The 24,107-nt window shown below is 48.3% G+C and overlaps 1 protein-coding gene across 4 annotated transcripts; it reads left to right on the plus strand.

Annotated features, from left to right (window-relative positions):
• The first annotated feature begins 310 nt into the window (after positions 1-310).
• On the plus strand, positions 311-23,231 carry LOC119970983 (HLA class II histocompatibility antigen, DO beta chain-like). Of its 4 annotated transcripts, none has more exons than XM_038806097.1 (5): positions 311-439; positions 641-946; positions 4,990-5,286; positions 6,579-6,685; positions 22,793-23,231. In XM_038806097.1, exons 1-5 carry the CDS (start codon positions 385-387, stop codon positions 22,805-22,807), a joined length of 780 nt encoding a protein of 259 aa, XP_038662025.1. In that variant the 5' UTR covers positions 311-384; the 3' UTR covers positions 22,808-23,231. The 4 variants fall into 4 exon arrangements, with proteins under 4 accessions (XP_038662025.1, XP_038662027.1, XP_038662026.1 ...); XM_038806099.1 differs by having other exon boundaries at positions 392-439; positions 641-700; XM_038806098.1 differs by having other exon boundaries at positions 407-480.
• Positions 23,232-24,107: the final 876 nt, after the last annotated feature.

Raw genomic sequence — 24,107 nt, forward strand, 5'->3', positions numbered from 1 at the left:
ACCTTATTCTCCTGCATGAAGTAGAATGACTTAGATGGCGTGCTGGAAGACCACCTGAGACCCGAATTGTTAATTTCAGGATTTAATGAAAGATCAAATGTCTGGTGCTGACAATAAAAAACTATTGGAACCAATTGTGCCGGAAGCGGTTGAAAAACCATGGCTCTTCAAGTGACAGCGTTTGAGCAGCAGTTAGTACGTCAGTTCTACTTCCCGACACAAACACAAGTCTAAACTCACCCAATACGCTGTTTTAGTCATGTGACTTCTCATGTCCTGTTCACACGTTTCATAAACTTACCCAGGAAATCTATAATTTACCTAAACCGTTGTGAATATCGTTCTCATTTCCAGCAAGCAGCCAACTAATGTGATATTTGCAATATGTCGATGCAGATTACAGTTCAGTGCATGGCTCTTCTGGGCATTGTTTGGACAGGTATCTTTAGCAACTAGATGCTGCAGGTTTCACAATAGCAGGTCCTAATTTAAAAGATTCTACATCCGTTACTCATTGTAAAATTAGATACTATACTTCAGTAAATCGGTAGCTGGTGTCTCTTAATGGTTTTTATAATTTACTTGTCTCAGTTAGTTTGCTTTATCTATTGTATCGCCCTCTTTGTTAATTTTCTGATAGCCGCTGGAGTAACCTTTCGCGAAGTGGTTCAGTTGCCTAAATACTTGAAGGTGAACAGAGGTGAGAATGCTTCCATGCACTGTGCATTTCCCCTAGATGAAGATCTGCCCGATGTTCGCTGGTGGAGACGCGAAAAGCCATCATTTCTCGAACCAGACAGCAGAAAGCGATTTGATGTGAACAAGGGAAGTGGTTCGTTGCAATTCTTGAATGTGACGTTTGCAGATTCCGGAGTTTATTATTGCAAAGTAAACTATCGGGAAAAATCTAATGTAACTGGAACGGGCACCCAGCTCACTGTGTACGGTAGGTGTTATTGGAAGCGGGAGGATTTCAGCTCTGTGCCATATATGTAATTTGTTCTTTTTAATGCTGGAGGAAAACCTGGTTGTAGCGAATTTATTTCACACAACACCGGATTGTCTGCCATTGACCTCGGTGCACAACAGGCATCTTAGTTTTGAAATGAAGCAATGGAATCAGACCAAATAAAAATAGAACGTTTTGGAAATACTGAGGGAGCCTCTGTGGAGAGAAACAAAATTAACCTTTCATGTCAATGATCAGAATCGATCTGAAACATTAACTCAGTTTCTCTGCACAGATGTTGCCTGACCTGCTGAATAGTCCCAGCATTTCCAGTTCGGATTTCACATTTGCAGCATCTGCAGTATTTTGCGTTTATGTTGTAATGGGATGAGATGGTCTGCTTCCTTCTCGCTAAAATACCTGTGCCACAATTCAACAATGGGAGCAACTGGAACACCTCCCAGGTCGTCATTTACAAAACATCAAAGATCATTTAATTCACCTCAACAAGGAAGGAAGATTCCGGGTGTGCTGGGTGATTCCTGCAGATAGAAATGGGAGGAGTAATGAACCCCCATTGTGGTGATTGCAGAGAGAAAGGAAATTCCCATTAAAGTAAGACAGGTCATTCGCGGTATTCGGTTTATTGCTTTTCACCGTTTCCAAATCGAGTTAGTTGATGTGAATCAGGAGGCGAATATCAATCGGGATTCCTGCTCCTTATCGCCGTCCATTTAAACTGAACAAGATGTCAACAAGAACAACGGCTAGCCTGTAACCAACTTCCAACCAAAGGTCAAAAGCCTTGGGTTCTTTTGCCAATCACCTTAAATCTGTATCTTCCGGTTACCGACACTCGTCACTGAGAAGAGTTTCTCCTTATTTACTTTATCAAAACTGTCCATAACTCTCAATGTCGCTGTCTAGCCTCATCTTAACCTTCTGGGCTCTCAGAGAACAAACGTAACATCTCAAGTCTCCCACGGAACACAGGCCCCTTAACCCTGGTAAACTTATCACAAATCTTCGCCGAAGTCCCATTAAATGCCTTTTTTATAACCTCGGATCAAACCTCCTGGCACAGCGACGAATATTCCACAACCCAGACAATGTTTCCGTCAATCCAATGCGCGAACTTGCCGATGTAACACTTTCTATACCGCAATGTCCGAAATTGAGATGGCTAAATCTTTGCTAGGTATGGGTATCAGGGAAATAGAATCGAGTTAAGGTAGAGCTCAGGTATAATCTAAATGAATGGCAGAGCCGGCTAGAGGGACAGAATGGGCCCATGTTCCTATGTCGGCCGAGTTTATTTCTTAATTGTGTCCATTAAGAACGTGTTTGAAATTCAAGCTCTTTCCACAAAGGGAGCCTGCAACCCAGTCAGAGCGAAGATGTTGATCCTGCCCTCAATGCTGTATCCTATCCCTATCCTAGAGCTCGCAGGACGGTTAAGGTGTCCAATACCCATGTTTGAACATAGAGTGCAGAAGGAGGCCATTCGGCCCATCGAGTCTGCACCAACCCATTTAAGGCCTCACTTCCACCCTATCCCCATAACCCAATAACCCCTCCTAACCTTTATTTTTAGTCACTAAGGGCAATTTACCATGTCCAATCCACCTAACCTGCACGTCTTTAGACTGTGGGAGGAAACCGGAGCACCCTGGGGAAACCCACACAGATAGGGGAGAACGTGCAGATTCCGCACAGTGACCCAGCGGGGAATCGAATCTGGGACCCTGGTGCTGTGAAGCCACACTGCTATCCACTTATGCTACCGTACTGCCCAACCTCTGGGGCACGCCAATCGGACCTTCCCTGATTAACTCACAACTGCTAAAGTGAAGGTTGGATATCACCGAATATTTTGATAATCATAATCTTCCTTAGTGTGTCAGAAGTAGGCTTACATTAACACTGCAATGATGTTACTGTAAAAATCCTCTACTCGCCACATTGCGGCGCCTGTTCGGGTACAGAGAGAGAACATTCAAAATGTCCAATTCACCTAATAAGCGTCCGTTTTTGAATAGTGGGAGCACCCGGAGGGAACACACCCAGACACCGGGAGACCGTGCAGACTCCGCACAGAGACTAACCCAAACCGGGAATCGAACCCGGGTTCCAGGCATTGTGAAGCAACAGTGCTAACCACTGTGCTACCGTGCCGCCCATCCTCTGGCTCCATTTTTGTAATTCATGATTTTCATATACACTCCCCATTTTCGGAGGAAGGTTAGGACAGGTGACAGAGAGAACACTGGCTTATTTCTGCGGGGGGGGGGGGGGGGGGGGTTCAGTCGCATTTTGCATTATAACGAAAGATCCATGGGGAAAGAATGGAGGAATTCTGAGGTTTTCCCGGGAATAAAGACCAACATAAGTTTGACAGTTACCAATGTCTCTAATTTAATAATTTGCTTTTACTAGAGTAGGAAATGTAAAATTCTGAATAAAATATATTAAACAGCTTAATTATAGTAAATAAAACAATGCAAACCTCAGAAGGGACTTCACTTCGATCTGAAAGGCGATTGTAGATGGAATGGACGGACAGTTAGAGCGGTTCTCGTCAGAAAATAGTCAAATTGGATTGCTCGAGGCAGAGTATTCTCCAGACAAAATGCGTTTAACAGACCGAATAAAATCACAGAAGGACAATCCCCTGAAATTAGCCACTCAAAACAAAACAAAATACTGCGGATTCTGGAAATCTGAAATGAAAACTCAGTCAGACCTGCCGAGTTAGTCCAGCATTTTCTGTTTTTATCCCTGGAATTGAACCCTGGGTTAGTATTTCCTATTCCGTTTGGGCAATCTGAATGGGTGTTGTGATCTATATAGCGATATTATAATTAGAAAAGTAAAAGCTTTCCTGCCGTGCAACACATTTGCAGTGTTCTGACACACTAAGGAAGATTATGATTATTCACGGTAGGAAATAGGCCGGCAGCAGCAGCAACGGCGGGGTGGGGAGGGAGGGGGCTTGGTTCGGTGGGAGGGAGAACTGTGTGCATGGGTTTGTGGGAAATAGAATCGAGTTAAGGTAGAGATCAGGTATAATCTAAATGAATGGCAGAGCCGGCTCTGCCATTCATTTAGATTATACCTGATCTCTACCGGGTGTTATCTCTTTCCTTTTGTTGTTTGGGTGTTCTTTTGTTTTTTCTTTTGTTTCCAGTGCTTTTGAAGTGGGGGGGGGGGGGGGGGGTGCTGTTCTTGGGTGTTTAGCGCGGTTGTTTCGTTAATATTGTGGTGATATTTATATTTTGTAAAAATGTTAATAAAAATATTTTTTTATAAAAAACCACAAAGCACGGTAGAAGCCAGGGTCGATTCTCGCTTGGGTCACTGTCTGTGCTGAGTCTGCACCTTCTCCCTGTGTCATAGAATCATAGAATTTACAGTGCAGAAGGAGGCCATTCGGCCCATCGAGTCTGCACCGGCTCCTGGAAAGAGCCCCCTGCCCAAGGTTAACACCTCCACCCTATCCCCATAACCCAGTAACCCCACCCAACACTAAGGGCAATTTTGGACACTAAGGGCACTTTATCATGGCCAATCCACCTAACCTGTACATCTTTGGACTGTGGGAGGAAACCGGAGCACCTGGAGGAAACCCACGGGGAGGATGTGAAGACTCCGCACAGGTAGTGACCGAAGCTGGAGCTGTGAAGCGATTGTGCTACCCACAATGCTACCGTGCTGCCCCTCCTCTCTTCCTGACATATCCAGACAGGAATATCACTCGAGGTCGCTGATGCCAAACATATTCCCGCGCAAGAATCTGGTATTTTAATTCTGAGCAGTGACACAGTCTTCCCTGGTTATTACCAATTGGCGAGATTGATCCTCTTGCTCACGAAACAGCTGGTAATTTTACCGAGCGCCCCATAACATTGTATACAATAAGTATAAACCCAAAGTTTAAATATAACGGGTAACTATTATCGCATTATGACTGTAAGAACAAGGTTACACAACTGAGAATATGCTCCTTTCAACTCAAAAATGTTTTTCACCTCTTATTAAAGTTCCTCCAACTCCCCTGAAAATGGTTCCGATTGAAGAGAATTCAGCGATTTCTCTGAAATTCGAGTGTCAAACGGCTGCCTTTTACCCGGAGGATTTCAGAATCTCCTGGCAAAGAGATGGTGTGGAAATTCTGACCGGAATAGAAACTGTGAAAAGCGAGACAACGGAGGGTCTTTTTGAGGTTTCCAGCTCTTTGGCAGATGCAAGGCCTGTACTGAATGGAGTAGTTTATACCTGTCTGGTATCTCATATCTCCCTTAAGGGCCCCGCCAGTGTCAGCTACACCGTCATTCAAGGTAAGATTGGAAACATTTACAGAGGGGAGCGCGGGAAATGCTGCAAACTGTAGTTATTTATTAGACATGTATTAGAACAGCTGTTCAAACTCGGATATACAGGGAGAATGTAGATCGTATTTACTCACAACGTCAGGTCAATGGGAATCAATTAAACAATCAAGATGGTTTGTAGCTGGGGAAGCGAGACTTTCTCCCTGAATAGATCTGAAACCGGAGGTTGATGTGGGAATTGTTCAATACTGAAAGCTCATTCGTCCTCCAATTGTCAAATGAAATTAACTTATACATAAAATTGATCAGTTTTAGTCGTCACTTTTATTTGGGACATATTATGTGTGGAACTTTAGGCAACATTTTCCAAGGGCGTTACTTCCATCATCCAGATTCCTTTTAGCATTAATAATCTGGTTTTTTTTAATCCATCAATTAAACTTTGAAAACATTTGACCTGGGTTTACTTCATTCACTGAATTCCTTCTCTCTTCAAGTTTTTGCTCATTGCTGATTTATGAAGAGTTGTTTCCAAATGAACAAGGGTGGTAACTGCAGCTATGGACCCTTTGCTCCAATAAACAATTGTATTTTACAGTTATTTGCACTGTGAGTGTACATTAACGAATTGCCCCGGAAGTAGCGAGAATTTGACATTTGGTCCCTGTGTCAGGGAGAGCCTGTCTGCCATGATGGGAGCCGACCCGAGCTCCCAGAGTGAAAATCAAGAACCTTAAAGCATATGTGTCGTCCTTATGTACTTCTCAGTGCGGGGAGTCAGCTAAATCGAGTGTGATTTGATCGCTGAGGGCGGTGTTGGGTGTCCGACTTGTAGTGTCCCATGTTATTGTTATAAAATCCACTTCTGCTTTCTTCTACCCAGCCAAAAATATTTGAAAGATATTTGTTCAGGATTTAATTATCACTATTGCTAATAAAACTACCGGAGAGAACAGAGTATATCAATTCTATCCTAAAATGGACATCGTTATCCTATATTCATTATGGAACCAAACTTCGGAATAGAAAATAAGCCAATGGCCGACAAGTTGGCGCTGTCACCAAACAACAGGCTGCCTCGGAAATGGAACACACCATGGTACAACTCACATGGTGCTCATTTTGCCGAGTATAGTTTGAGGTTATTATCATGAGTTAATCCAACGTTGGAAATTTAATATTGGTCCCGAAGTTTAGATTAACAATATTGTGGATCCATTTCAGTGTACCAAAGGCAATGGTATTTGCTTCCGTCCGATAATACCTATTGATGCGTATCTTTTAATCCGGTATTGTAGATCACAGTTTCCGCAACATTGTGATTCCACGGCTTGTTCTGGGTTTTCTGATCATTCTTGGATTGCTGGGCATAATTGTGGACCATGTAAGATATGTTCAACTGAAGGTGAGAGGACGTCATTTTAATTCAATAAACCACATACAAAGTCTATACACAGATAGCATTGGTGGGCTGGTCATGGAAAATGTGCTTTTGTCCATCGAGCTCACCTAATTTAAGATGAACGATGAATGATACTAAATTCTGCTGTCAAATAACTGACAACGTAGAAGATGGACACTTTTAACACAATTTTCATGTTTTGTGTTAAGGAAAAGTCACAGACATGAAACGTTAGCATTTCCTTTTCCCCGCGTGTAGCCTGATATGCCGAGTATCTGCCGCATTTTCAGTTTTAATTTTTCATGATATATGTTTCCTCCCCGTGCCTGCGTAGGTCTCACTCCAACAACCCTAAATATGTGCAGGGTAGGTGGAATGGCCATGATAAATTGCCCCTCTTTTGGAAAAATGTGGGCACTTTAAATGTAAAAAAAATTAAAAATAACATAAGTTTCGATATTTAGTTCAGTTTCGTGCAGAATAAGCCAAGTAATAAACACCGTTTAGTTTTTAAAAAATATTTTATTCAAGGTATTTTCATAAAAATAAACAAAAGCAGAAGAACAACCATACAGCATTATAAACAACCAACACCCACTCCACTCCATTCCCCCACGATCGCCCCCTTCTGCCATCCTACCTTCCCCATTTTAATCCCGTTACCCCCCCCCCCCCCCCCCCCCCCCCCCCCCACCTCCATCAGGCCCCTTTGCTGATTCCTCAAAGCTCCTTAAATAAATCAATAAATCACGTCTGCGTGAACCCATCGACCGACCCCCTCAAGGTGAACGTGACCCTCTCCATCCTCAGCAATTCAGCCAGGTCACTCACTCACATCCCCGCTTTCGGCAGCTCTGAGTGGCGCCACCCGAGCAAGGTCCATCTCCAGGCTACCAGGGAGGCAAAGGCCAAAACATCGGCCTCTCTCACCCCCTGGAGTCCTGGGTCTTCTGACACCCAAGAATATCACCACATCTGGACTTGTGGCCACCTTCACCCCAGTATCGGTAGCATGGTGGTTAGCATAAATGCTTCACAGCTCCAGGGTCCCAGGTTCGGTTCCCGGCTGGGTCACTGTCTGTGCGGAGTCTGCACGTCCTCCCCGTGTGTGCGTGGGTTTCCTCCGGGTGCTCCGGTTTCCTCCCACAGTCCAAAGATGTGCGGGTTAGGTGGATTGGCCATGCTAAATTGCCCGTAGTGTCCTAAAAAAAAGTAAGATTAAGGGGGGGTTGTTGGGTTACGGGTATAGGGTGGATACGTGGGTTTGAGTAGGGTGATCATTGCTCGGCACAACATCGAGGGCCGAAGGGCCTGTTCTGTGCTGTAATGTTCTATGTTCTATGTTCTATTACATCCGTAAATCCCTGCAAGGACTCCTTCAGCTTTGGACATGCCCAAAACAAATGGACATGATTTGCAGGACTCTCCACGCCCCTGCCCACACCTAACCTCTACCCCCTCAAAAAACCTACTCATCCTTGCTACTGTCCTATGTGCCCTATGGACTACTTTAAACTGAATGAGGCTTAGCTTCACACACGACGAGGACTCATTCAACCTCCATAGGCCACAGCCCACGTCCCAGCCTCCACCTGCCCTCCCAGCTGCTCCTCTCACTTGCAATTTCTATCCCTCATCAGGGCCCCCTCCCAGTCCATCAACTCCTTGTAGACCTCAGATACCTTCCCCTCCCCTATCTCATCCCTCGACAGTACCTTATCCTGCAACGCCTGGGGTGGCAGCCCAGGAAAAGAGGCCACCTTTCTCTTTACAAGGTTCTGAAACATGAACCTTTGTAACACCATAATTTCATCTGTCTGCACCCGTCCCACCAGCGACAATTGCAGCACATCCCACCTGTTAAAGTCTCCCTTCATCTGCTTTACCAACCAAGTCAGGTTCAACTTGTGCAGCTGCGTCCAACCCTGCGTTACCTGGATGCTCAAGTACATAAAACCCACCCCACCACCTTGAACAGTAGCTCCCCTAACCTCCTCTCATGACCGCTTGTCTCAATCCAGAACAGTCACTCTTTGCAATATTCAACTTTTATCCGGAGAACCGGCCAAATTCCTCCAAAATCCCCATGATCTCCCCGATATTGCCCAGTGGGTCTGAGTGTCGTGGAAATAAGATAGTCAGATGCTTTGAGCTTCATTTCAGGTCATTTATTTGGACACGAATCATGGAGGGGTCATAGTTGTCAGAAGGCCACTCCAAATACCCTAACTTACAATATTAAGAGCATATATTTATACCAGGAAATAAACAACCTCAAGGACAAAAAACAGGCTTCAACAGCCATGTTTACACAACACAAGCCTTGGGAATGTTCAGGACAAGTTATCTTAGTATGTTTTCTGTCTGTGGCTAAAACAATTTCAAAGCAGATTGTCAGCAGAAAAATAGCGCAGCTGTCGTATTTGTTTACACTATTCGACCTTCCAAGAGTTTGTACAGAAGAAGATAAAAATATAGTCAAGTATCCCATCATGCTTTTAGCAAGTGCCTTTTCTTATAAAATATAGTCAAGCAACTAGATATTAATGAATGCCCTGAAGCGGGCAACTATTGCGCACACTAAATTCCCTTCTACACTGAGATATATAACAGCAGGTCGTCCGCATACAGCGAGACCCTGTGCTTGATATCTCCCCACACAATCCCTCCCATGTCCCTTGATGTCCTAAGCATCATTGCCAGTGGCTCTATCACAAAAGCAAAGAACAATGGGAAGAGCAGACACCCCTGCCTCATCCCCCGTTGCAGTCCAAAGTATCCCAAAGCCACGAGGTTCATCAGCTCATTTGTGACCAGTGCCTGTATAGCAACCGGACCAAGTCACAAACCCCTGCCAAACCCAAACCACCTCAACACCTCAACTCAATCAAATGCCTTCTTCACATCCATCACCATCACTACCTCCACCTCCTGCCTCTCTGATAACAATCATTTTTAAAAAGATAATATTTATTGAAAAACTTTGTATTTATACAGCAACATCGAATAAAATACCAACAATAACAATAATGATAGCAATCATAAACACTCGCCCCTCCTCAATGAACACAACATATTAACAACTTAAATTAACACAATGTTAGGTTACATAACCATAGAAAAAAAATAGAAACTACAATAAGGAACACCCCCCCCCCCCCCCCCCCACCCCCCTGGGGTTGCTGCTGCTATTGACCAAGATACCTATCTTTGAACCAGGAAGTCCAGAAAAGGCTGCCACCGTTCATAGAACCTTTGTATTGATCCTCTCAGGGCAAATTTGACCCTCTCCAATTTTAGAAATCCCGCCATGTCACTGATCCAGGTCTCCACACTTGGGTGCCTCGCATCTTTCCACTGCATCAAGATCCTCCGCTAGGCTACTAGGGACGCAAAGGCCAGGACACCGGCCTCTTTCGCCTCCTGCACTCCCGGCTCCACCGCAACTCCAAAAATCGCGAGTCCCCACCCTGGTTTGACCCTGGACCCAACCACCCACGACACCGTCCCCGCCACCCCCTTCCAGAATTCTTCCAGTGCTGGGCATGCCCAGAACATATGGGAATGATTCGCTGGACTCCCCGAACACCTGGTGCACCTGTCCTCACCCCCAAAGAACCTACTCATCCTAGTCCCGGACATGTGGGCCCGGTGCAGCACCTTGAATTGGATGAGACTAAGCCTCGCACATAAAGAGGAGGAGTTGACTCTCTCCAAGGCATCCGCCCAAGTCCCGTCCTCTATCTGCTCCCCAAGTTCCCCCTCCCATTTAGCCTTCAGCTCCTCCACTGACGACTCCTCCACCTCCTCCATCACCTTATAAATGTCAGACACCTTCCCCTCTCCGACCCACACCCCCAAAAGCACTCTGTCCATCGCCCCCCGTGAGGGCAGCAAAGGGAACTCCTCTACCTGTCGCCTAGCAAACGCCTTTACCTGCAAGTATCTGAACATGTTCCCTTGGGGGAGCCCAAATTTATCTTCCAGTTCCCCCAGGCCCGCAAACCCCCCGCCAATAAACAGGTCCCTCAATTCACTGATGCCCACCCTTTGCCACCCCCTAAATCCCCCATCAGTGTTCCCCGGGATGAACCGATGAATTCCACCTAATGGAGCCACCATCGAGCCCCCTGTTTCCCCCCTATGCCATCTCCACTGTCCCCAGATTCTTAGGGTCTCCGCCACCACCGGGCTCGTGGTATACCTCTTAGGAGAGAGCGGCAACGGCGCCGTTGCCAAGGTACCCAGGCTCGCACCTCTACATGACGCCATCTCCACTCTTTTGCACGCCGCCCCCCCCCCCCCCATCACCCATTTACACACCATTGACACATTGGCCGCCCAATAGTACCCCAAAAGGTTGGGCAGCGCCAGCCCGCCTCTATCCCTCCCTCGCTCCAGGAAAACCCTCTTCACTCTCGGAGTCCCATGTGCCCACACAAAGCTCAAAATACTGCTAGTCACCCTCCTAAAGAAGGCCCTGGGGATGAAGATGGGCAGGTACTGAAAGAGGAACAAGAACCTCAGAAGCACCGTCATTTTGACGGACTGCACCCTCCCCGCCAACGACAACGGCAGCATGTCCCACCTCTTGAACTCCTCCTCCACCTGATCCACAAGCCTGGTGAAATCATGCTTGTGAAGAGTTCCCCAGTCCCTGGCCACCTGCACCCCCAGGTACCTAAAACTCTCCCATGCCCTCCTAAGCGGGAGCCTACCAATTCCTTACCCCTGGTCTCCAGGGTGCACCACAAATACCTCACTCTTGCCTAGATTTAGTTTATAGCCTGAAAAGGTCCCAAACTCAGCTAGCAGCTCCATCACCCCCGGCATTCCTCCCACCGGGTCCGCCACATACAGTAACAGGTCATCGGCATACAATGACACCCTATGTTCCTCCCCACCTTGCACCAAACCTCTCCACCTCCTTGAATCCCTCAACGCCATCGCCAATGGCTCGATTGCCAATGCAAACAACAAGAGGGACAGGGGGCAACCCTGCCTGGTAAAGCCGGAGGTACTCCGACCTCCTCCCATTCGTGGCCACACACGCCATCGGGGCCTCATATAGCAGCCTCACCCATCTAATAAACCCTTCACTAAATCCAAACCTCCCATAAGCACCCCCACTCCACTCTATCGAAGGCCTTCTCCGCATCCAGCGCCACCACTATCTCAGCCTCCCCCTCAATCGCCGGCATCATAATGACATTCAACAATCTCCGCACATTCGTGTTCAGCTGCCTTCCCTTTACAAAACCTGTCTGATCCTCGTGTACAACCCCTGGCACACAGTCCTCTATCCTGGTGGCCAGGATTTTTGCCAGCACCTTGGCATCTACATTAAGGAGAGATATGGGCCTGTATGAACCACACCGCTGGGGGTCCTTGTCCCTCTTTAAAATTAACGAAATCAGCGCCCGCGATATCGTCCCCCCTTCCCATGCTTCATTAAGTGTCCGCACCAGCAAGGGGCCCATTAGGTCCACACACTTTTTATAAAATTCCACCGGGAACCCATTCGGCCCCAGTGCCTTCCCTGACTGCATCTGCCCGATCCCCTTAACTAGCTCCTCCAGCTCAATCGGCGCCCCCAACCCCTCCACCTGCTCCTCCTGCACCGTCGGGAAAGATAGCCCGTCGAGAAACATCTCCATTCCCCTCCTCTCCACCGTTGGCTCCGACCGGTACAGTTCCCCGTAAAAGTCCTTGAAGACCTCATTCACCTCTACCCCGTTCCGCACCACATTCCCACTCTTGTCTCTCACTCCAGCAATTTCCTTAGCCGCATCCCGCTTGCAGAGCTGATGAGCCAGCATCCTGCTCGCCTTTTCACCATGTTCATACACTGCCCCTTGTGCCTTCCTCCACTGTGCCTCCGCCTTCATAGTGGTCAGCAAATCAAATTTAGCCTGTAGGCTGCGCCTCTCCCCCAACAGTCCCTCCTATGGTGCCTCCGCGTACCTCCTATCTACCTCCAGCATCTTCCCCACCAGCCTATCCCTCTCACTCCTCTCGCTCCTCTCCCTGTGTGCCCGGATGGATATCAGCTCCCCACGAATCACTGCCTTCAGGGCTTCCCAGACCATCCCCACCTGGACCTCCCCCATATCATTCACCTTGAGGTACCCCTCAATACTTGCCCGGACCCTCCTACACACCTCCTCCTCCGCCAACAACCCCACATCCAACCGCCACAATGGGCGCTGGTCCCGCACCTCCCCCATCTCCAACTCCATCCAATGCGGAGCGTGGTCGGAGATTGCAATGGCCGAATATTCAGCCTTCTCCACTCTCGGAATTAGTCCCCTACTCACCACGAAGAAGTCTATCCGAGAATAAACCCTATGTACGTGGGAGAAGAAAGAGTACTCCCGTGCCCTCGGCCTCACAAACCTCCATGGATCCACCCCTCCCATCTGGTCCATAAACCCTCTTAGTACCATGGCCGCCGCCGGCCTCCTACCTGTCCTTGAACTGGACCGATCCAGTGAAGGATACAACACCGTATTGAAGTCCCCCCCATAATCAGACCTCCCACCTCTAGACCCGTCCCAGCATACGCCTCATAAAGCCCACATCGTCCCAATTTGGGGCATACACACTAGCAAGTACCACCTTCTCTCCCTGTAGCCTGCCCCTAACCATAACATACCTACCCCCCTTATCCGCCACCACCTCAGATGCCTCAAACAACACATTTTTCCCCACCAGAATCGCCACTCCCCGGTTCTTCACATCCAACCCAGAGTGGAAAACCTGCCCCACCCAACCCTTCCTCAGACGGACTTGGTCCACCACCTTCAGGTGGGTCTCCTGAAGCATTGCCACATCTGCCTTTAGCCCACTCAGATGAGCAAGTACCCTCGACCGCTTCACCGGCCCATTCAATCTTCTCGCATTCCAGGTGACCAACCGGATCAGAGGGCGTCCCGCACCCCTCCCCCGTCGACTAGCCATAGCCCGTCGACTGCCTGCCCCACGCCAGCACACCCCGCCCGACCCAGTCCCCAAAGCGACAACACCTCACCTCTGTCCCCCCCCCCCCCGGCCCACACCAGTTCCTTCCTGACCCTGCCAGCAGCAACCCGGTATTCCCCTTCCCCCCAGGCTAGGAGCCCTCCTAGCCGCGAACCGTCCTCCATTGTACTTCCATGGGTCAGCTAGCTTCTGCTGACCGCGGAAACTCCCGCCAAAAACCCGACCCCTCCCAAAGTGGGATCATCCCCCATCCTGTCCATCCTCCAGGCCCCGCCCCCCCGTCATCATCTCCACCCCCCAGCCCCGCAACACGGGAATCCAGAGGAAAGCCCGCGCTTTCGCACTGCCCCACCACACCCTTCTGACGCAGCTCCCAAATACCAGCCCCACTCCATACCCCCAACCCGATATAGAATACAACAAACCCCCCCAACCCTCCCCGCAAGATACAAAACTCAAACAATGCCCCACAACAAAAAAAACACAACAACACCCCAATAAATAACCATATCAAAAGTACAAAAATACAGAAAAAGAGAACACAGCAACAGCAGAAACCAACAATAAAGCATTACAACCGACCCCGCAACTCCCAACCCCTAGTTCGAGTCCAGTTTCTCCGTCCACACGAAGGCCCACGCCTCCTCCGGGGAATCAAAATAATAATAATCAAATAATAAAGGGGCAGCAGGGTAGCATGGTGGTTAGCATAAATGCTTCACAGCTCCAGGGTCCCAGGTTCGATTCCCGGCTGGGTCACTGTCTGTGTGGAGTCTGCACGTCCTCCCCCTGTGTGCGTGGGTTTCCTCCGGGTGCTCCGGTTTCCTCCCACAGTCCAAAGATGTGCGGGTTAGGTGGATTGGCCATGCTAAATTGCCCGTAGTGTCCTAATAAATGTAAGGTTAAGGGGGAGGAGGAGGGAGGGGTTGTTGGGTTACGGGTATAGGGTGGATATGTGGGTTTGAGTAGGGTGATCATGGCTCGGCACAACATTGAGGGCCGAAGGGCCTGTTCTGTGCTGTACTGTTCTATGTTCTAATGTCGGTCCAAATAAATTACCCACAGGCGCGCAGGCTGCAGCATTCCAAACTTTATCTTCTTCTTGTAGAGCACCTCTTTCGTCCGATTAAACCTGGACCGCCGCTTAGCCACCTCCGCACTCCAATCCTGGTAGATCCGTACTACCCCATTCTCCCAGTTGCTGCTCTTCACCTTCTTGGCCCAGCGCAGCACACACTCCCGATCACTGAACCGGTGGAACCTCACCAGCACCGCACGCAGGGGTTCATTCTCCTTAGGCCTCCTGGCCAGTACCCTGTGGGCTCCCTCCAGCTCCAGGGGCAGATGGAAAGATCCTGCCCCCACTAGCGAGTTCAGCATCGTGGCCACGTAGGTTGTCAGATCCGACCCCTCCAGCCCCTCCGCAAGGCCCTAGACCCTCAGATTTTTCCACCTCATGTGGTGATCAAGCTCCTCAAAGCGGTCTTGCCACTTCTTGTGGAGTGCCTCGTGCCCCTCCACCTTACGCATGAGGACCATGGCCTCCTCCTCTCATTCAGTGGCCTGCGCCTGCAGCGCCTGGATGGCAGCACCCTGGGTCATCTGAATCTCCAAGAGCTTTTTATTCATTTCCTGCAGAGAGCTCAGCACCTCAGCCTTGAAATCTGCAAAACAGCGCAGGAGAGCAGCTTGCTGATCTAGGGCCCACTGCTTCCACTCCTCTGGTGCTCCGCCGGCCACCATCTTGGAATCCTTCCCCCGTTTTTTCTGGGGAGCTGCTGCTGTTTTTTCCCCCTTTCCACTCCCAGTTCAAGTCATGAAATGCGGAGAAAGTCAATCAGCACACCTGCTCCCACCGGGAGACATCGAAAAAAATTCCGTTTTGGGCTCTAAAAAGAGCCGAAAAGTCCGTTTGAATCGGGAGCTCCCAAATGTGCGGCTTCCTACGTCATCGCCGCCACCGGAAGTCCCTCTGATAACAATCATAATTACATTGAAAAGCCTCCTCACATTTGCCGCCAACTGCTTCCCTTTCACCCTTTGTTCCTCTCCCATCATGTTGGGATGCAATCCTCGATTCACGAGGCCAGCACCTGTACTAACAGCTTGGTGTCCATGTTCAGTAACAAAAGTGGGTGGTACGACCCACACTGCTCTGGATCCTTGTCATTTTCCAATGTCATGGAGATGGAAGCCTGTGACAATATAGGGGGAGTTCCCCCCTCTCCTTTGGCTCATTATATGCCCTCACCAGCAAAGACCCCAGTTCTCCCCGAAGCTTTCTATAAAACCCCACTGCAGATCACTGCCTGCATTGCCCCTGTACTGTCCATCACCTCCCTCAACCCAACTGGGGCTCCCAATCCCTGAACCAACCTCTCCTGTACCTTGGGAAATTCCAGCCCATCCAAAAACCGCTGCATGCCCCCCCCCCCCCCCCCCACAAAACCCGGCCAGTGCTGACTCGTAAAATGTCTCAAAGATGCCATTAACCCCCTCCGTGTCCAACACTACAAACAAAGAACAAAGAAAAATACAGCAAAGGAACTGGCCCTACAACCCTCCAAGCGTGTGCCGACCATGCTGTCCATCTCAACTAAAATCTTCTACACTTCCGGGATCCGTATTTATGTATTTGTCAAAATGTTCCTTAAATATCACTATTGCCCCTGCTTCCACCACCTCCTCTGACAGCGAGTTCCAGGCACCCACTATCCTCTGTGTAAAAAACTTGCCTCGTACATCTCCTCCAAACCTTGCCCCTCGCATCTTCAACTTATGCCCCCTAGTAATTAACCCCTCTACCCGGGGAAAAGACCTCTGACTATCCACTCTGTCTATGCCACTCATAATTTTGTAGACCTCCATCAGGTCGCCCCTCAACCTCTGATGTTCCAGTGAGAACAAACCAAATTTATTCAACCTCTCCTCATAGCTAATGCCCTTCATACCAGGCACAACATCCTGGTAAATCTCTTCTGCATCCTCTCTAAAGCCTCCACATCATTCTGGTAGTGTGATGAGCAGAATTGAACACGATACTCCAAGCGTGGCCTAACTAAGGTTCTATACAGCAGCAACATGACTTGCCAATTTTTATACTCAATGCCCCGGCCAATGAACGCAAGCATGCTGTATGCCTTCTTGACTACCTTCTCCATCTGTGTTGCCCCTTTCAGTGACCTGTGGACCTGTATACCTAGATCTCTCTGACTGTCAATACTCTTGAGGGTTCTACCATTCACTGCATATTCCCTACCTGCATTAGACCTTCCAAAATGCATTACCTCACATTTGTCCGGATTAAACTCCATCTGCCATCTCTCCGCCCAAGTCTCCAAACGATCTAAATCCTGCTGTATCCTCTGACAGTCCTCATCGCTATCCACAATTCCACCAACCTTTGTGTCGTCTGCAAACTTACTAATGAGACCAGTTACATTTTCCTCCAAATCATTTATATATACGACGAACAGCAAAGGTTCCAGCAGTGATCCCTGCGGAACACTGCTAGTCACAGCCCTCCAATCAGAAAAGCACCCTTCCATTGCGACTCTCTACCTTCTATGACCTAGCCAGTTCTGTATCCACCTTGCCAGCTCACCCCTGATCCCGTGTGACTTCACCTTTTGTACCAATCTGCCATGAGTGACCTTGTCAAAGGCTTTACTGAAGTCCATATAGACAACGTCCACTGCCCTATCTGCACCAATCATCTTTGTGACCTGCTCGAAAAACGCTGTCAAGTTAGTGAGACACAACCTCCCCTTCACAAAACCGTGCTGCCTCTTGCTAATATGTCCATTTGCTTCCAAATGGGAGTAAATCCTGTCTCGAAGATTCTCTCCAATAATTTCCCTACCACTGACGTAAGGCTCACCTGCCTGTAGTTCCCTGGATTATCCTTGCTACCCTTCTTAAACAAAGGAACAACATTGGCTATTGTCCAGTCCTCTGGGACATCACCTGAAGACAGTGAGGATCCAAAGATTTCTGTCAAGGCCTCAGCAATTTCCTCTCTAGCCTCCTTCAGTATTCTGGGATAGATCCCATCAGGCCCTGGGGACTTATCTACCTTAATATTTTACAAGACGCCCAACACCTCGTCTTTTTGGATCTCAATGTGACCCAGGCTATCTACACACTCTTCTCCAGACTCAGCATCCACCAATTCCTTCTCTTTGGTGAATACTGATGCAAAGTATTCATCTAGTACCCCACCCATTTACTCTGGCTCCACACATAGATTCCCTCGCTTGTCCTTCAGTGGGCTCACCCTTTCCCAGGCTACCCACTTGCTTTTTATGTACCACCTTGCCCTTATCTTCCTTTACTCCGTCAATCTCCCTCGCCGCCTCTTGCTTCCTCAACTGGTGGTCCAACATCTTGCTCGCCTTCTCCCTGTACTTGTACACTGCCCCTCTGGCCCTCTGTAGCTGCCCCACTGCCTTCCCCATAGAAACCAGTCCAGACTGCATCTGCAGCCTCTGCCTGTCCTTCAACAGTCCTGCTTCTGGGGTCTCCGAATACATCCTATCCACCCTCAGGATCTCATCAACCAGCCTTGGCACCTCAGCCCACTCTGCTTCCTCCCTCTGCACCCGAATTGAAATTAACTCCCCCCTCATTGCCGCCTTGACCACCTCCCACAACATGGTGGCTGTGATCACCCCTGCGTCATTTAACTCAACACCTCCTTATCCACCAACGGCTCCACATCCAGCATCCACTGTGAGTGATCCGCTCCCATCCACTCGCAAATCCATCCAGAGTGGCACGTGGTCAGAGATCACGAACAGAGACCAAATATTCTGAGTCAACCACCCCCACCAGCAACACCTTATCAAGCACAAAAAGTCAATCAGGGTGTACACCAGGTACACATGGGAGAAGTATGAACATTTATTCATCCTCAGTCTCCTGAACTTCCATGGGTCCACTTCCACCACCCCCAATGTGCTCCATGAAACCCTTCAGCTCCTTCGCCACTGCCAAAACCTTCACCGACCTTGACTCGACCAGTCCATGCGTGGTTCTATAATCGTATAAAAACCGCATCCCCCTATGATCAACTGGTATGAGTCCAAGTCTGGAATCTTCCCTAACACCCGCCTCATAAAATCTACATCATCCCAATTCAGGGCATAAATGTTTGCCAGGACCACCTGCAACCCTCCAGCTTCCCCGTCACCATCACGAAACTCGCCCACAGAGTCTGCCACAATATTCTCCACCTAGAACACCACCTGCCTATTAACCAAAACTGCCACCCCCCTCGTCTTCATATCCAATCCCGAGTGGAACACATGCCCCACCATCTATTGCTCAACCTTGTCTTGTCCCCTATGTTTAACTGCATTCCCCGCAAAAAGGTCACATCCGCTTCAGCCTCCTCAGGTGCGTGAACACACGTGACCATTTGAGCAGCCCATTCAGCCCCTTCAAGTTGCATGTGACCAGCCTGGTCGGCCTCTCCCCGCCCCCCTCCCCAGCTAATCAGCCATATCCCTTTTTGGGCCAGCCCCCAGGCCGTGTCACATGATGCTCCAGGCCCACCCTTGGATGTCCACCATTATCAATCCTTTTCCAGCTGTGCCAACTTGACCATACACTTGTCAAAACACCTTCCCCCACCCTTAAGCAAAATATCAGTCCCATCCCACCTCCACTGTATCTACATCCTGACAACCCCCACTTCACTCCCTTTAACTAGCCCGTCCAGCTGGCATGGTGGCCCAAGCGCAAGTCCTCCAACTTCCCTGCCACCCACAACTCCCCTCCCTCCCACTAACCATGCCCCCTAAAGAGCAACAAAAGGTGCACTCACCCTTGATGCTCCCCCATGAAAAATGTGCCCTTCAGAAACCCACCATCAAAAACTCTTTAAAGGAAAAAGTTTTCAGGGAATAAACACACACACAAACTCCTCCAAAGTTCAATGTCCTCACTCTCCTCCCAGACCATTGTCCCTCATGAACTCCATCACCTCTTCTGATCTGCCAAAATAGTACTCTCTCTTCTGGAAAGAGGCAGACTGTGTATAGTACTCCTTTTTAAATAGCACAGCCATGACCCAATAAAATCCAGCTGTCCTCTTCACCAGTTCTGCTCCCAGGTCCTGGTACACCTGCAACTCGTTCCCATCCCAGATGCACTTCCTAGTCTGTCTGGCCCATTGGACAATTCTCTGCTTATCCAGAAAACGATGCAACCGCACCACCATAGCCCTTGGCGTTCACTCGCCTGCGGTCTACTCGTCAGTGCACTGTGCGTGAGGTCAACCTTCAGGGCTGGTTAAAGGCTCCCTCCCTCATCAGCTTCTCCAACATTTTGGCCACGTGTGTACCGGCCTCAGCATCTTTGATGCCTTCGGGCATCCCCTTGATCCTCAGATTTTGTCTTCTGGAACGATTCTCCAGATCCTCCACTTCCTCCTGCAGCTCTTTTGGGTCTCCCGCATCACCTCCACCTTGACTATTAACAAGGCGAGCTGCTCCTTGTTATCCTCCACCACCTTCTCCACGCCTGGCTCTGGGACTCCAGCCTCTGCTTCACTCTGTTGATACCCGACTTAATCAGCTCCACCACCTTAGCCAGGGCTTCCAATGCCTCTTTCATCTGCTGGCAGAACTTTGCATTTAGAAACTCCACAAGCTGCTTCGTTGACCACTGGGTGGCAGGGAAGACCCCTTGCGCTCAGCCATCTTATCCTGTGATGCACCACGAAGGCTCTCCTGCTCCTTCTTGCCCCACTCCTAGTCCATGGATCCACCGCTAGCCACACCCGAGGAGTGAAACTTTCCACAGGCACTCTTGCACCTCTGCACTCAAATACTTCGGCCGAGAGCCACCAAATGTGCGACCACTCACTCCATGGCCGCCACGAACGTCAGTTTAAGCATTGACTTCATGTTCGATCCTTTCATTAAAAAGGTTCTGCTTTCAAACTTTCACTTGAGATACTTGAGCACAAAACCCGGTCTAATATTTCAGCGCAGCACTGCTCGAAGTTGGAGCTCTTTTCGGCACCTTAAACTGACCCACCTCTGTTCTGTACGGTGGTCGCAAAGATCCCATGGGACATTGTCAGAGCTGAGCGTCGGAGAGCTGGCCGCTGACCTGATCAGTGTTTAACTCTCCATTGCTTCAGTGAAACCGATTCAGTTTTCGTTTCGGTTGGTATTATTTGCTCTTAGGAACGCACTATGTTTTCTTTCAGTACTCTTTGAACTTCCAGTGGCTGTGAAATGTGTTATATAAATATTAATCCTTCATTCGATTTTACAAGATTTTTATGCATGGTTGAATAATTCGTTACACGGCAGCCAATTTCCTCGAGTACTCTTTCCATTATTGCGTTAATCTGTGCGAAAACTGGGAGATTAATAATCTGGCAAAGGTATTTAATTTCGCATGTATTCTTCTGAAGGTGAACTATTTCTGTGTGGTTACTTGTATCAAGTTATCCTCTTTGCTTCCCTTCTCGAGGCACGGTGTCGAGCTGGGACGCTCACCATCTTCTCCCTCTGCCTAAACTTGCTTCCAAATTACCTGGAAAGACGTGAGCATCAGGTGACTGAGCTCGGATTAGTCCTGGCTAAATTAGGAATTGCAGTCGGGGCCTCGGAATAAGGATCTGGAGCAGAATGTAACGTTAATTTCCCCCTAGATCTCCCCGAAAAGGCTTAGATCTTCAACTGCTGCAGAACTCGGAGCATATGATGGGCCGCCACGATGGGCCGAATGGCCTCCTTCTGCACTGTAAATTCTATGAAAATTCTATGAAATATAATACCGCACATAGAGGACATCTAACCAGACATTGTTAGACCGGGCAGCAGGGTAGCATGGTGGTTAGCATAAATGCTTCACATCTCCAGGGTCCCAGGTTCGATTCCCGGCTGGGTCACTGTCTGTGTGGAGTCTGCACGTCCTCCCCCTGTGTGCGTGGGTTTCCTCCGGGTGCTCCGGTTTCCTCCCACAGTCCAAAGATGTGCGGGTTAGGTGGATTGGCCATGGTAAATTGCCTGTAGTGTCCTAATAAAAGTAAGGTTAAGAGGGGGGGTTGTTGGGTTACGGGTATAGGGTGGATACATGGGTTTGAGTAGGGTGATCATGGCTCGGCACAACATTGAGGGCCGAAGGGCCTGTTCTGTGCTGTACTGTTCTATGTTCTATTGTCTGATGCATGTGGCTTTGTGCGACACCCACGGGTTTCATCCGTCTTTATTTAGAATTAGAATATGATTAATTTACATGTGCACAAGTATTGGATACCAAGTGACTGGGGCTATTTTGAAAATTTCTAATCAGATGCATAACCATGGCTATATTTTATTTAAATGTCTTTCGGCCAACATGGTAGCACAGTGGTTAGCACCGTTGCTTCACAGCACCAGGGTCCCAGGTTTGATTCCTGGTTTGGGTGGCTGTCTGGGCCGAGTCTGCACGTTCTCCCCGTGTCGGTGTGGGTTTCCTCCCACAATCCAAAGATGTGCAGGTTAGGTGGATTGGCCACGCTAAATTGCCCTTAATTAAGGTGGGATTACTGGTTTACGGGATAGGGAGGTGTCGTCTTAGGTGGGATACTCTTTCCAAGAGCCCGTGCACACTCACTGGGCTGAATGACCTCCTTCTGCACTGTAAATTCTATGAATTGGTGAAAACCCATCAGGTTCGTCTTAGGTAATCAGGAGGTAACATTTATCTTCTATATAAAAGAGATGTAACACACAATTACACACGCACAATAATCAAAGATTATTGCTGAATGCAATTGAAAACACGCATGCAAGTTGAGGAAGCCGATGTTTTGTAACTTTGGAAATGGCATATTTATCAAAATTAAATTAGCTTAGATCCTGGTTGTATTTATTGTAAGGATATTTTAATTAGTATCGTCAGATTACAATGAAAGGATATAATTGGAGGCAGTTCCTTTAATTGAGTAGTCGCTTGATATTGATGCAAATGAATGTGCATCTAAAACTATAGATATAATGCTGCATGTACTTGGGATATTGATGCTGACGGGCGATTAAATAGGATTTGTGTGTGGTTATAAAATAGAAATCAAGAATGAAATAAAGTGTATCATTTAGAAAACAATCTTCCATTTTGTTTTAATAGTCTGTTAAAGATTGAATGATAATCTCTGCCTCTGCTGTTCACAATCACACAAGCTCCACATCTTAGCCTTTGGGAAAGAAGAGCACGTGATCGGATGCAGGCGGGAAAACAAAAAAGAGACACAGGAATCAAGGAACAAGTTGAAGGAACCACAATCGAGGTGGATGAATGCTTCATGCAGCATTCGCTTACAGACATTCTCCGTAGAATTTCATGACACAATCTTCGTGTAACATTGCAATAGAAAAGTACAATTAGTAGTGCCCCCCATGTATAAAATTAGCTGAGTGCTTTTAATGTAATTGCAGTAACAAGAATGGAGAAAAGGCCATAAAGGAATCCTCATGTTGGATTTTTAAGAGAGCTGGCACATATCCTAATGTATGAACCTCGTCAAATAACGTTTTTTTTCAATAAATTTGAATTGTTGATACTTATACGCATCACGTTACATGCAAATCTTTCATATGTATTTTACCCACACCTTTGGAACTGACAGGGAGAGATAATCATCTTCATAGAATTTAAATCTAAAATGCATTTTAGGGCCTTTAACACCAATCATTGCTGGATGTATTCCTGTCTCTGTCAATAGTCAATATAAAAAACTACAGCAGTTCAGGAAGGCAGCACAACACCAACTTCTCAGGAGCAATAAAGGGTGACCTGTGCAGCAAGTAACCATCCATTGCACGAATAAACAAAAACTGAAGGAATGCTGTGTTGTTCACTCTCTCCTCTTTCAGACTAGACCTTAAACCAAGACGCTGGGCTGGATTCTGTGTAGGCTGATGCCGAAATCGCAAAACGCGATTGGGCAGAGAATAGGTTCTGACAGCAAAATCGCTACGGATACCCATTTAACGCAAAATCGCAATTCTCCGTCCCCTCGACAGTGGCGTCAACGCGGTCTGAAACACATGTACAGTAAATAGCATTTGCATGTCATTAGCGGGCCGACCCATATTCTCCAGGGCCTCTGTTATTCTCCACCTCCGATGAGCTGAGTTCCCGACTTGAGTTCACTTTTGCTTTTAAAAATCATCAAACCCGAATCATGGCTGGTGAGGGAGAGAGGGAGGTGGGAGGACACAGAGAGGCGTGGCTGTGGTCTGCCAGGCCAGACACTGAGCAGGTCGGAGTGTGGGGGGGGAGGTGCTGCCAGAGCCGGGGGAGGGTAAGTGACAGGGAATGGGCCGAGTGGCCGAGGGGACCCCTCATAGGATGTGGCGGTGTCCAGGCATGAACCATCATTGCCACGGCCTGCAAGTCAGCCATCTTGCTGTGCTGCCAGGGCCGGGGGGTGGGTAAGTGA

This window comes from Scyliorhinus canicula, chromosome 9 (genome assembly GCF_902713615.1).
Source record: "Scyliorhinus canicula chromosome 9, sScyCan1.1, whole genome shotgun sequence".
Lineage (NCBI taxonomy): Eukaryota > Metazoa > Chordata > Chondrichthyes > Carcharhiniformes > Scyliorhinidae > Scyliorhinus > Scyliorhinus canicula.